The 14,964-nt window shown below is 45.6% G+C and overlaps 1 protein-coding gene across 1 annotated transcript; it reads right to left on the bottom strand.

Moving 5' to 3' along the window:
• Window positions 1-10: 10 nt before the first annotated feature.
• On the bottom strand, window positions 11-13,042 carry GRINA (glutamate ionotropic receptor NMDA type subunit associated protein 1). The gene is made up of 7 exons (XM_075848440.1): window positions 13,019-13,042; window positions 9,540-9,899; window positions 9,321-9,445; window positions 3,811-4,011; window positions 3,584-3,712; window positions 3,338-3,481; window positions 11-1,024 (listed from the first exon to the last, which is right to left on the bottom strand). Exons 2-7 carry the CDS (start codon window positions 9,853-9,855, stop codon window positions 875-877), a joined length of 1,065 nt encoding a protein of 354 aa, XP_075704555.1. The 5' UTR covers window positions 9,856-9,899; window positions 13,019-13,042; the 3' UTR covers window positions 11-874.
• Window positions 13,043-14,964: the final 1,922 nt, after the last annotated feature.

Raw genomic sequence — 14,964 nt, 5'->3', positions numbered from 1 at the left:
ACGGAAAAGCTTCAAGAGGAAAACTAATTTATTCAATTTCAATGAGCGCAGCGCAGTCATCATGCAGCGAGCAGCGCGGCCGCAGCAGTTTTATGGCATGGGCCCGCCGCACAGAGAGCCATGGGGCCCAGGAATGAACCAGATCAGAGGCCGGTGAGCTCCAGGATAATTGAACACCCCCTCCGGTCATCATGGGGGAACCTTCACCTGCCCAATCATTATGATCATTATACACATGGGATATAGGAGTCCGGTGAGGATCGGTGATGTAGTGCGCCTGAATGCAGAGGGGTCCTGGACATGGCCCATGGGATGTGATCAGTAACAGCGTCTGGAATGGTTAGAACAGGAACAACCAGGAGGCGGAAACTTCTTCTATCTGGTATTAGAATCATTTATCCACAACTCAGTAATAATAACTATATAATACACGCGCCACGTTCACAATATGGCAGGATTCTCCTAGACGGGCGCAGCGGGCATTGTCCAGAGGAGATGTCCGTGTCTCCATGCAGCAAAGACATCTAATGTCTGGAATACTTCTAGAATTGTGCCGGCCCGTCGTGCCGCCGTGCCAAGCTACGCAGCCAAGGGGAGGCCTGGACCCGAGGGCTATGAAATGATTTCTAGTGTCTCAGTCTTCCAACCACAAAGCATCTACCATACGAGAAAACGGAAAAGAATGGAGCAATGTGGAGGCCGCCGGTCAGTCCCGGGATCCAGTAAAGTGCCGCTAGTGACTGGGGGAGGGGCAGGGAACGCTGCACACGGGTAACATTAGCAAGAATATTAACAAGAAACCACAGGGGAAGCAAATAATCTATTCATTCCATAGAAGGTGAGAATCCGGGTCCGGGCCGCCGCCTCGCGCCGCTCACTCCTTGGCCTTGCCTATTATCGCCAGGATGTACAGGAAGATGTTAATGATGTCCGTGTACAGGTTGAGCGCAGCAAAGACGTATTCTTCAGGGCTGATAGACAGCTGCTTGTTCCCCAGGATCATCTGCGTGTCCACCGCCAGGAACTAGAAGACAAGCGAGACCACAGGGCCATCAGTCATCGAGGGGCCACATCACATGTCCCCCCACCTCATCAATGATTGTAAACTCCACAGGATTACAACAGCAGCCGTGGGACCCTCTGAGGGGGTGAGGGGGTCTTATACTCGTCAGGATATTCCCATCACAGGACGCAGCAGATTATAAATAATCCCAGGAGGGCCCGATCTTACCACCCGATCATCTGCAGTGTGCCCACCAGCTCACCACCCTCCTGAAGGGTCACCACCCGGTCATCGTCCCTACGGCTGCAGGGTTTGTGCCCGCCCCGTTCTCACCACCCTCCCGACATTCATGAAGTCCAGGGTCTGTGCCCGCTCTCCCCACCCATTCATCATCGCCAGGGCTGCAGGGTCTGTGCCCGCTCTCCCCACCCATTCATCATCGCCAGGGCTGCAGGGTCTGTGCCCGCTCTCCCCACCCATTCATCATCGCCAGGGCTGCAGGGTCTGTGCCCGCTCTCCCCACCCATTCATCATTGCCAGGGCCGCAGGGTCTGTGCCCGCTCTCCCCACCCATTCATCATCGCCAGGGCCGCAGGGTCTGTGCCCGCTCTCCCCACCCATTCATCATTGCCAGGGCCGCAGGGTCTGTGCCCGCTCTCTCCACCCATTCATCATCGCCAGGGCTGCAGGGTCTGTGCCCGCTCTCTCCACCCATTCATCATCGCCAGGACTGCCGGGTCTGTGCCCACTCTCCACCCATTCATCATCACCAGGGCCGCAGGGTCTGTGCTCGCTCTCCCCACCCATTCATCATCGCCAGGGCTGCAGGGTCTGTGCCCGCTCTCTCCACCCATTCATCATCGCCAGGGCTGCAGGGTCTGTGCCCGCTCTCCACCCATTCATCATTGCCAGGGCCGCAGGGTCTGTGCCCGCTCTCTCCACCCATTCATCATCGCCAGGGCTGCAGGGTCTGTGCCCGCTCTCTCCACCCATTCATCATCGCCAGGACTGCCGGGTCTGTGCCCACTCTCCACCCATTCATCATCACCAGGGCCGCAGGGTCTGTGCTCGCTCTCCCCACCCATTCATCATCGCCAGGGCTGCAGGGTCTGTGCCCGCTCTCTCCACCCATTCATCATCGCCAGGGCTGCAGGGTCTGTGCCCGCTCTCCACCCATTCATCATCGCCAGGGCTGCAGGGTCTGTGCCCGCTCTCTCCACCCATTCATCATCGCCAGGACTGCCGGGTCTGTGCCCACTCTCTCCACCCATTCATCATCGCCAGGACTGCAGGGTCTGTGCCCACTCTCTCCACCCATTCATCATCGCCAGGGCTGCAGGGTCTGTGCTCGCTCTCCCCACCCATTCATCATTGCCAGGGCCGCAGGGTCTGTGCCCGCTCTCTCCACCCATTCATCATCGCCAGGGCTGCAGGGTCTGTGCCCGCTCTCTCCACCCATGCATCATCGCCAGGGCTGCAGGGTCTGTGCCCGCTCTCTAGTTCTGGATAGTTGGGCAGCTCCTGGTTCTGATCTCACTTTCCTCATGACGATCCTGCCTGACACAGCAGGTGACATCTCGCTACGGACGTCTCCCTTCACCTGCACGTGACAACTTGGCTCCGCCCAGGGAAGGAGGGGCTTCTATAAAGCAGCTGGAAGCGATGCATCATGGGATTATAGAATGACCATCATGACTGATACTTTACACTCACATAGTAACCACATAAAAGAGGGGACGAGTAAGGAAGGAGCGCGGCCGCAATGAACGACTGCCGAGGTGTCGGGGACAGGGCCTCGTACACACAGCGCAGATCTCATCACTATTTTGCAACTGCTTTTTTAAAGGCAAAATTTAAAATGAAAACATTCCTACGTCTTCTCTGTTTTTAAACCATTTCTAATTGTGACTTAAAAAGAGACAGAAAACACTGATGAAATCTGCGCCGTGTGAACGAGGCCGTACCCCCGCCCCCCTCCTGTCACCGCTACACAAAGGGCTGGTCCGGGCTTCACCGTTGTATGAGGGAAAGTTCTACAACTTCCTGACACTTGGTGTTTCAATTCAATTTTGAAAGATCTCTGTTTGCCGTCTGTGAATGGGAACATTCCTGTTTACTAGAGGATGAAAACTCAGCCGGACCTGATACACAGCTTAGAACTAGTTACAGTGTATCAGTGCAGGTAACTGCACAATGATAAAGCCAAACACTCCAAGAGAGAAGAAGATCGGCACTACCCGCACCCAGAAATCTCATGTCCTGCCTCACATCCAGATGGGGGAGGGGTGTTTTAACGCTATCATATCTCCTAGCCTGCCAATAACAAGGGCTTACACATGTGAAGAGCAGGGCCCCCAGCGAGGCGTAGACAATCTGCAGGATCTTGTTTTGGATAAAGATGCAAAGTATGGAGAAAATGATGAGGACCACGAGGCTGACCATCAGGACCCCCATGCAGGACGTGAAGTCGTATTTTGTCTGTGGAGACACATGAAGGGCAAAAAGTCATGAGAAGATGCCCAGTCACCTCCACCATGGAGCCAGGACTATGGGGGGGAGGGTAGAGAAGCGACTACTCACCTGCAGGGAGAACAGGACCACAGTAAAGCAGACCGCGGCCGTAATCCCCAGCGCCATTATCACGGCTTCCGTTTCATAAAAGCTGGCGATCATTCCGACCATGTAGGAGAGGCTGAGCGTCAGGATGGACTGGAAGGGGAGACATTGCATTACACCGAATCTACCACCCCGCCCGCTCATGAAGAACTCACCTGTCCCAATAGATCGGCTCAGAACAGGAAACTTACCAGGGCCACGAGGTTCCATGGGTGACGGCGGCGGAAGTCCCCACAGCAGCTGAGAGTGATGAGGGAGCAGAAGAAGATGGCGTACGAGAGGTAATAAGTCCACGCGTTCTTCCTCACGTAGACCTGGACGTCCTTCACAAAGGTGAACACCGCTACAAAAGCAAAAGTGACCAGGAGCTGAGCCGTGAGGACGAGGAAGACCTGAGGACAGAGGAGAAGAACATGACCAGCCGATAATCCAGAGGAGAAGAACATGACCAACCAATAACCAGAGGAGAAGAATATAACCAGCCGATAATCAGAGGAGAAGAATATAACCAGCCAATAATCAGAGGAGAAGAACATAACCAACCAATAATCAGAGGAGAAGAATATAACCAGCCAATAATCAGAGGAGAAGAACATAACCAGCCAATAATCAGAGGAGAAGAATATAACCAGCCGATAATCAGAGGAGAAGAATATAACCAGCCAATAATCAGAGGAGAAGAACATAACCAGCCGATAATCAGAGGAGAAGAATATAACCAGCCAATAATCAGAGGAGAAGAATATAACCAGCCAATAATCAGAGGAGAAGAATATAACCAGCCAATAATCAGAGGAGAAGAACATAACCAGCCAATAATCAGAGGAGAAGAATATAACCAGCCAATAATCAGAGGAGAAGAACATAACCAGCCGATAATCAGAGGAGAAGAATATAACCAGCCAATAATCAGAGGAGAAGAACATAACCAGCCGATAACCAGAGGAGAAGAACATAACCAACCAATAATCAGAGGAGAAGAATATAACCAGCCAATAATCAGAGGAGAAGAATATAACCAGCCGATAATCAGAGGAGAAGAATATAACCAGCCAATAATCAGAGGAGAAGAATATAACCAGCCAATAATCAGAGGAGAAGAATATAACCAGCCGATAATCAGAGGAGAAGAATATAACCAGCCGATAATCAGAGGAGAAGAATATAACCAGCCGATAACCAGAGGAGAAGAACATAACCAACCAATAATCAGAGGAGAAGAATATAACCAGCCAATAATCAGAGGAGAAGAATATAACCAGCCAATAATCAGAGGAGAAGAATATAACCAGCCAATAATCAGAGGAGAAGAACATAACCAGCCGATAACCAGAGGAGAAGAACATAACCAACCAATAATCAGAGGAGAAGAATATAACCAACCAATAATCAGAGGAGAAGAATATAACCAGCCGATAATCAGAGGAGAAGAATATAACCAGCCAATAATCAGAGGAGAAGAATATAACCAACCGATAATCAGAGGAGAAGAATATAACCAGCCAATAATCAGAGGAGAAGAATATAACCAGCCAATAATCAGAGGAGAAGAATATAACCAGCCAATAATCAGAGGAGAAGAATATAACCAGCCAATAATCAGAGGAGAAGAATATAACCAGAGGAGAAGAATATAACCAGCCGATAATCAGAGGAGAAGAACATAACCAGAGGAGAAGAATATAACCAGCCGATAATCAGAGGAGAAGAACATAACCAGCCGATAATCAGAGGAGAAGAACATAACCAGCCAATAATCAGAGGAGAAGAATATAACCAGCCAATAATCAGAGGAGAAGAACATAACCAGCCGATAATCAGAGGAGAAGAATATAACCAACCAATAACCAGAGGAGAAGAATATAACCAGCCGATAATCAGAGGAGAAGAACATAACCAGCCGATAATCAGAGGAGAAGAATATAACCAACCAATAATCAGAGGAGAAGAATATAACCAGCCGATAATCAGAGGAGAAGAATATAACCAGCCGATAATCAGAGGAGAAGAATATAACCAGCCGATAATCCACAGGAGAAGAATATAACCAACCAATAATCAGAGGAGAAGAATATAACCAGCCAATAATCAGAGGAGAAGAATATAACCAGCCGATAATCAGAGGAGAAGAACATAACCAGCCGATAATCAGAGGAGAAGAATATAACCAGCCAATAATCCGAGGAGAAGAATATAACCAGCCAATAATCAGAGGAGAACAATATAACCAGCCGATAATCCACAGGAGAAGAATATAACCAGCCGATAATCAGAGGAGAAGAACATAACCAGCCGATAATCAGAGGAGAACAATATAACCAGCCGATAATCAGAGGAGAAGAACATAACCAGCCGATAATCAGAGGAGAAGAACATAACCAGCCGATAATCAGAGGAGAAGAATATAACCAGCCGATAACCAGAGGAGAAGAACATAACCAACCAATAATCAGAGGAGAAGAATATAACCAGCCGATAATCAGAGGAGAAGAATATAACCAGCCGATAACCAGAGGAGAAGAACATAACCAACCAATAATCAGAGGAGAAGAATATAACCAGCCAATAATCAGAGGAGAAGAATATAACCAGCCAATAATCAGAGGAGAAGAACATAACCAACCAATAATCAGAGGAGAAGAATATAACCAGCCAATAATCAGAGGAGAAGAATATAACCAACCGATAACCAGAGGAGAAGAACATAACCAGCCAATAATCAGAGGAGAAGAATATAACCAGCCAATAATCAGAGGAGAAGAATATAACCAGCCAATAATCAGAGGAGAAGAATATAACCAGCCAATAATCAGAGGAGAAGAATATAACCAGAGGAGAAGAATATAACCAGCCGATAATCAGAGGAGAAGAACATAACCAGAGGAGAAGAATATAACCAGCCGATAATCAGAGGAGAAGAACATAACCAGCCGATAATCAGAGGAGAAGAACATAACCAGCCAATAATCAGAGGAGAAGAATATAACCAGCCAATAATCAGAGGAGAAGAACATAACCAGCCGATAATCAGAGGAGAAGAATATAACCAACCAATAACCAGAGGAGAAGAATATAACCAGCCGATAATCAGAGGAGAAGAACATAACCAGCCGATAATCAGAGGAGAAGAATATAACCAACCGATAATCAGAGGAGAAGAATATAACCAGCCGATAATCAGAGGAGAAGAATATAACCAGCCGATAATCCACAGGAGAAGAATATAACCAACCAATAATCAGAGGAGAAGAATATAACCAGCCAATAATCAGAGGAGAAGAATATAACCAGCCAATAATCAGAGGAGAAGAATATAACCAACCAATAATCAGAGGAGAAGAATATAACCAACCAATAATCAGAGGAGAAGAATATAACCAACCAATAATCAGAGGAGAAGAACATAACCAACCAATAATCAGAGGAGAAGAACATAACCAACCAATAATCAGAGGAGAAGAATATAACCAGCCAATAATCAGAGGAGAAGAACATAACCAGCCAATAATCAGAGGAGAAGAATATAACCAGCCAATAATCAGAGGAGAAGAACATAACCAGCCAATAATCAGAGGAGAAGAATATAACCAACCAATAATCAGAGGAGAAGAACATAACCAACCAATAATCAGAGGAGAAGAACATAACCAACCAATAATCAGAGGAGAAGAATATAACCAGCCAATAATCAGAGGAGAAGAACATAACCAGCCAATAATCAGAGGAGAAGAATATAACCAGCCAATAATCAGAGGAGAAGAATATAACCAGCCAATAATCAGAGGAGAAGAATATAACCAGCCAATAATCAGAGGAGAAGAACATAACCAGAGGAGAAGAATATAACCAACCAATAATCAGAGGAGAAGAATATAACCAGCCAATAATCAGAGGAGAAGAATATAACCAGCCAATAATCAGAGGAGAAGAACATAACCAGCCGATAATCAGAGGAGAAGAATATAACCAGCCAATAATCAGAGGAGAAGAATATAACCAGCCGATAACCAGAGGAGAAGAACATAACCAACCAATAATCAGAGGAGAATAATATAACCAGCCGATAATCAGAGGAGAAGAATATAACCAGCCAATAATCAGAGGAGAAGAATATAACCAGCCAATAATCAGAGGAGAAGAATATAACCAGCCGATAATCAGAGGAGAAGAATATAACCAGCCAATAATCAGAGGAGAAGAACATAACCAGCCAATAATCAGAGGAGAAGAACATAACCAACCAATAATCAGAGGAGAAGAACATAACCAGAGGAGAAGAATATAACCAGCCGATAATCAGAGGAGAAGAATATAACCAGCCGATAATCCACAGGAGAAGAACATAACCAACCAATAATCAGAGGAGAAGAATATAACCAGCCGATAATCAGAGGAGAAGAACATAACCAGAGGAGAAGAATATAACCAGCCGATAATCAGAGGAGAAGAATATAACCAGCCGATAATCCACAGGAGAAGAACATAACCAACCAATAATCAGAGGAGAAGAATATAACCAGCCAATAATCAGAGGAGAAGAATATAACCAGCCAATAATCAGAGGAGAAGAATATAACCAACCAATAATCAGAGGAGAAGAACATAACCAGCCAATAATCACAGGAGAAGAATATAACCAACCAATAATCAGAGGAGAAGAATATAACCAGCCAATAATCAGAGGAGAAGAATATAACCAGCCGATAATCAGAGGAGAAGAATATAACCAACCAACAACCAGAGGAGAATAATATAACCAGCCAATAATCAGAGGAGAAGAATATAACCAACCAATAATCAGAGGAGAAGAATATAACCAGCCAATAATCCAGAGATCGAGAGGCCGGACAACAGAAAAGTCAACGGGAAGAAGAAGTACGCCTCCAACACTGATAGAAAAGCCAAACCAGTCCTCACCTAGCCAGGAAAACCCAATAACCCAGCATGGAGCCAAACTACTCCTCACCTAGCCAGGAAATCCCAGTAATCTAGAATGGAGCCAAACTACTCCTCACCTAGCCAGGAAATCCTAATAACCCAGCATGGGGCCAAACTAGTCCTCACCTAGCCAGGAAATCCCAGTAACCCAGCATGCGACCAGGAAATCCCAGTAATCCAGCAAACACCATGGAGGTCCCCATCTTCTGGCCTGCCCCCTGATGAGGGCGCTCTTACATGGTGTCACCACCCTCACCGGTCACATCAGCGGAGGCGGTGGGACCATCTCCCTTACTGCCTGGCCATCTCCCTTACTGCCTGGCCATCTCCCTTACTGCCTGGCCATCTCCCTTACTGCCTGGCCATCTCCCTTACTGCCTGGCCATCTCCCTTACTGCCTGGCCATCTCCCTTACTGCCTGGCCATCTCCCTTACTGCCTGGCCATCTCCCTTACTGCCTGGCCATCTCCCTTACTGCCTGGCCATCTCCCTTACTGCCTGGCCATCTCCCTTACTGCCTGGCCATCTCCCTTACTGCCTGGCCATCTCCCTTACTGCCTGGCCATCTCCCTTACTGCCTGGCCATCTCCCTTACTGTCTGACCATCTCCCTTACTGTCTGACCATCTCCCTTACTGCCTGGCCATCTCCTTTACTGTCTGACCATCTCCCTTACTGTCTGACCATCTCCCTTACTGTCTGACCATCTCCCTTACTCTCTGACCATCTCCCTTACTGTCTGACCATCTCCCCTCCACACTGACCTTTCGGATAAACGCTCGCCGAATGTTCTTATCATCCCATTGGTTGATGGGAAATTCCTGGTTATCACAATATGAGGGGGGTCCTTCCTCATGATACGCGGTGCTGTGTATGGGGGAACCAAAGTCTACAACAAGAAAGAGGAAACCAATCAGGGGGGGGTGGGGTACAGGGACAGATTATTATAAACACTTCATAAACACATGACCCTGATCACTCACCGCTCTGCTCCGAGGGGTATCCTCCCTGTCCGTACGGGGGGTGCTGGTACGGCTGGCCGGGGTACGGGGCAGCTGGATAGGGCCCTTGGTTGTACGCAGGAGGATATGGAGGCTGGCCCATAGGTGGGTGACTGGGGTAAGTAACAGCATTGGGGTATGGTACCTCAGTAGGATAGGGGGCAGCACTGGGATAGGGGGCAGCATTTGGGTATGGGGGCTGGCCATATCCTGGAACTGGAACAGGACCTTGTCCTACAGGATAGGGGGGATTAGAGTAGGGGTCCCCTGTCACCAGGAAGCTCTTCTCGTGCGACATCCTTTATATTCCTGGGAAATCCAGAAATCCAATAATAACTTCACCTGAAAAACAAAGGAGACGATGACCGTCCAGAGAAGATGTGCCCCCTCCCCACATTACACTACAGAGAGAAGTATGTGCCCCCTCCCCACATTTCACTACAGAGAGAAGATGTGCCCCCTCCCCTCCCCACATTACACTACAGAGAGAAGTATGTGCCCCCTCCCCACCCCACATTATACTACAGAGAGAAGTATGTGCCACCTCCTCACATTACACTATACAGAGAGAGAAGTATGTGCCCCCTCCTCACATTACACTATACAGAGAGAGAAGTATGTGCCCCCTCCCCACATTACACTACAGAGAGAGAAGTATGTGCCCCCTCCTCCACATTACACTATACAGAGAGAAGTATGTGCCCCCTCCCCACATTACACTATACAGAGAGAAGTATGTGCCCCCCTCCTCCACATTACACTACAGAGAGAAGTATGTGCCCCCTCCCCACATTACACTATACAGAGAGAAGTATGTGCCCCCTCCTCCACATTACACTATACAGAGAGAAGTATGTGCCCCTCCCCACATTACACTACAGAGAGAAGTATGTGCCCCTCCCCACATTACACTACAGAGAGAAGTATGTGCCCCCTCCTCCACATTACACTATACAGAGAGAAGTATGTGCCCCCTCCTCCACATTACACTATACAGAGAGAAGTATGTGCCCCCTCCTCCACATTACACTATACAGAGAAGTATGTGCCCCCTCCCCACATTACACTACAGAGAGAAGTATGTGCCCCCTCCCCACATTACACTATACAGAGAGAAGTATGTGCCCCCTCCCCACATTACACTACAGAGAGAAGTATGTGCCCCCTCCCCACATTACACTATACAGAGAGAAGTATGTGCCCCCTCCCCACATTACACTACAGAGAGAAGTATGTGCCCCCTCCCCACATTACACTATACAGAGAGAAGAATGTGCCCCCTCCTCCACATTACACTATACAGAGAGAAGTATGTGCCCCCTCCTCCACATTACACTATACAGAGAGAAGTATGTGCCCCCTCCTCCACATTACACTATACAGAGAGAAGTATGTGCCCCCCTCCTCCACATTACACTATACAGAGAGAAGTATGTGCCCCCTCCTCCACATTACACTACAGAGAGAAGAATGTGCCCCCTCCCCACATTACACTATACAGAGAGAAGTATGTGCCCCCTCCCCACATTACACTATACAGAGAGAAGTATGTGCCCCCCTCCCCACATTATACTATACAGAGAGAAGTATGTGCCCCCTCCTCCACATTACACTATACAGAGAGAAGTATGTGCCCCCTCCCCACATTACACTATACAGAGAGAAGTATGTGCCCCCTCCCCACATTACACTATACAGAGAGAAGTATGTGCCCCCCTCCTCCACATTACACTATACAGAGAGAAGTATGTGCCCCCCTCCTCCACATTACACTATACAGAGAGAAGTATGTGCCCCCTCCCCACATTACACTATACAGAGAGAAGTATGTGCCCCCTCCCCACATTACACTATACAGAGAGAAGTATGTGCCCCCTCCCCACATTACACTATACAGAGAGAAGTATGTGCCCCCTCCTCCACATTACACTATACAGAGAAGTATGTGCCCCCTCCCCACATTACACTACAGAGAGAAGTATGTGCCCCTCCTCCACATTACACTATACAGAGAGAAGTATGTGCCCCTCCCCACATTACACTATACAGAGAGAAGTATGTGCCCCCCTCCTCCACATTACACTACAGAGAGAAGTATGTGCCCCCTCCTCCACATTACACTATACAGAGAGAAGTATGTGCCCCCTCCCCACATTACACTATACAGAGAGAAGTATGTGCCCCCCTCCTCCACATTACACTATACAGAGAGAAGTATGTGCCCCCTCCCCACATTACACTATACAGAGAGAAGTATGTGCCCCCCTCCTCCACATTACACTATACAGAGAGAAGTATGTGCCCCTCCCCACATTACACTATACAGAGGGAAGTATGTGCCCCCCTCCTCACATTATATGAAGTATGCCGAATAATCTACACCAGACATTATATAATCTACACCAGACATTATATAATATACACCGGCCGTATAATCTACACCAGACATTATATAATATACACCGGCCGTATAATCTACACCGGACATTATATAATATACACCGGCCGTATAATCTACACCAGACATTATATAATATACACCGGCCGTATAATCTACACCAGACATTATATAATATACACCGGCCGTATAATCTACACCAGACATTATATAATATACACCGGCCGTATAATCTACACCGGCCGTATAATCTACACCAGACATTATATAATATACACCGGCCGTATAATCTACACCAGACATTATATAATATACACCGGCCGTATAATCTACACCAGACATTATATAATATACACCGGCCGTATAATCTACACCGGACATTATATAATATCCACCGGCCGTATAATCTACACCGGACATTATATAATATACACCGGCCGTATAATCTACACCGGACATTATATAATATACACCGGCCGTATAATCTACACCAGACATTATATAATATAGAAGGAAGATAAAGAAAATGGATCCAGCGCTGAGTCCTCTGGAGTCTTTTTGTTAAAAGGAAACTATTTCCAAGTTTTATTGTAGAATTATCAAAAAATTAAAAACAATAGCATAATAGGAAAATATTCTCAGATAGAATGAGGATTTATGGCAGTGTAAGCGGTGGCACCGCTTACACTGCCATAAATCCTCATTCTATCTGAGAATATTTTCCTATTATGCTATTGTTTTTAATTTTTTGATAATTCTACAATAAAACTTGGAAATAGTTTCCTTTTAACAAAAAGACTCCAGAGGACTCAGCGCTGGATCCATTTTCTTTATCTTCCTTCTACTCCATACGTGTGCCGACACGAGGACCCGTGCGCAAGTCCATTGATGTGATAAGGTGAGCTGGAGGAACCCTCCCAAACATTTTTTCTATTATATAATATACACCGGCCGTATAATCTACACCGGACATTATATAATATACACCGGCCGTATAATCTACACCAGACATTATATAATATACACCGGCCGTATAATCTACACCAGACATTATATAATACACACCGGCCGTATAATCTACACCAGACATTATATAATACTCACCGGCCGTATAATCTACACCAGACATTATATAATCTACACCAGACATTATATAATCTACACCGGACATTATATAACATACACCGGCCGTATAATCTACACCAGACATTATATAATATACACCGGCCGTATAATCTACACCGGACATTATATAATATACACCGGCCGTATAATCTACACCAGACATTATATAATATACACCGGCCGTATAATCTACACCAGACATTATATAATCTACACCAGACATTATATAATATACACCGGCCGTATAATCTACACCGGACATTATATAATATACACCGGCCGTATAATCTACACCAGACATTATATAATATCCACCGGCCGTATAATCTACACCAGACATTATATAACATACACCGGCCGTATAATCTACACCGGACATTATATAATATACACCGGCCGTATAATCTACACCAGACATTATATAATATACACCGGCCGTATAATCTACACCAGACATTATATAATATACACCGGCCGTATAATCTACACCAGACATTATATAATATACACCGGCCGTATAATCTACACCAGACATTATATAATATACACCGGCCGTATAATCTACACCAGACATTATATAATATACACCGACCGTATAATCTACACCAGACATTATATAACATACACCGGCCGTATAATCTACACCAGACATTATATAATATACACCGGCCGTATAATCTACACCAGACATTATATAATCTACACCGGCCGTATAATCTACACCAGACATTATATAATCTACACCAGACATTGTATAATATACACCGGCCGTATAATCTACACCAGACATTATATAATATACACCGGCCGTATAATCTACACCAGACATTATATAATATACACCGGCCGTATAATCTACACCAGACATTATATAATATACACCGGCCGTATAATCTACACCAGACATTATATAACATACACCGGCCGTATAATCTACACCGGACATTATATAACATACACCGGCCGTATAATCTACACCGGACATTATATAATCTACACCAGACATTATATAATATACACCGACCGTATAATCTACACCGGACATTATATAATATACACCGGCCGTATAATCTACACCAGACATTATATAATATACACCGGCCGTATAATCTACACCAGACATTATATAATATACACCGGCCGTATAATCTACACCAGACATTATATAATATACACCGGCCGTATAATCTACACCAGACATTATATAATATACACCGGCCGTATAATCTACACCAGACATTATATAATATACACCGGCCATTATATAATCTACACCGGACATTATATAATCTACACCGGCCGTATAATCTACACCAGACATTATATAATCTACACCGGCCGTATAATCTACACCAGACATTATATAATCTACACCGGCCGTATAATCTACACCAGACATTATATAATCTACACCGGCCGTATAATCTACACCAGACATTATATAACATACACCGGACATTATATAATATACACCGGCCGTATAATCTACACCAGACATTATATAATATACACCGGCCGTATAATCTACACCAGACATTATATAACATACACCGGCCGTATAATCTACACCAGACATTATATAATATACACCGGCCGTATAATCTACACCAGACATTATATAATATACACCGGCCGTATAATCTACACCGGACATTATATAATATACACCGGCCGTATAATCTACACCAGACATTATATAATATACACCGGCCGTATAATCTACACCAGACATTATATAACATACACCGGCCGTATAATCTACACCGGACATTATATAATATACACCGGCCGTATAATCTACACCAGACATTATATAATATACACCGGCCGTATAATCTACACCGGACATTATATAATATACACCGGCCGTATAATCTACACCAG

The sequence above is a fragment of the Rhinoderma darwinii genome, unplaced genomic scaffold, assembly GCF_050947455.1.
Source record: "Rhinoderma darwinii isolate aRhiDar2 unplaced genomic scaffold, aRhiDar2.hap1 Scaffold_4036, whole genome shotgun sequence".
NCBI classification, from domain to species: Eukaryota; Metazoa; Chordata; class Amphibia; order Anura; family Rhinodermatidae; genus Rhinoderma; species Rhinoderma darwinii.
This window is presented reverse-complemented; position numbering and strand designations above follow the sequence as displayed.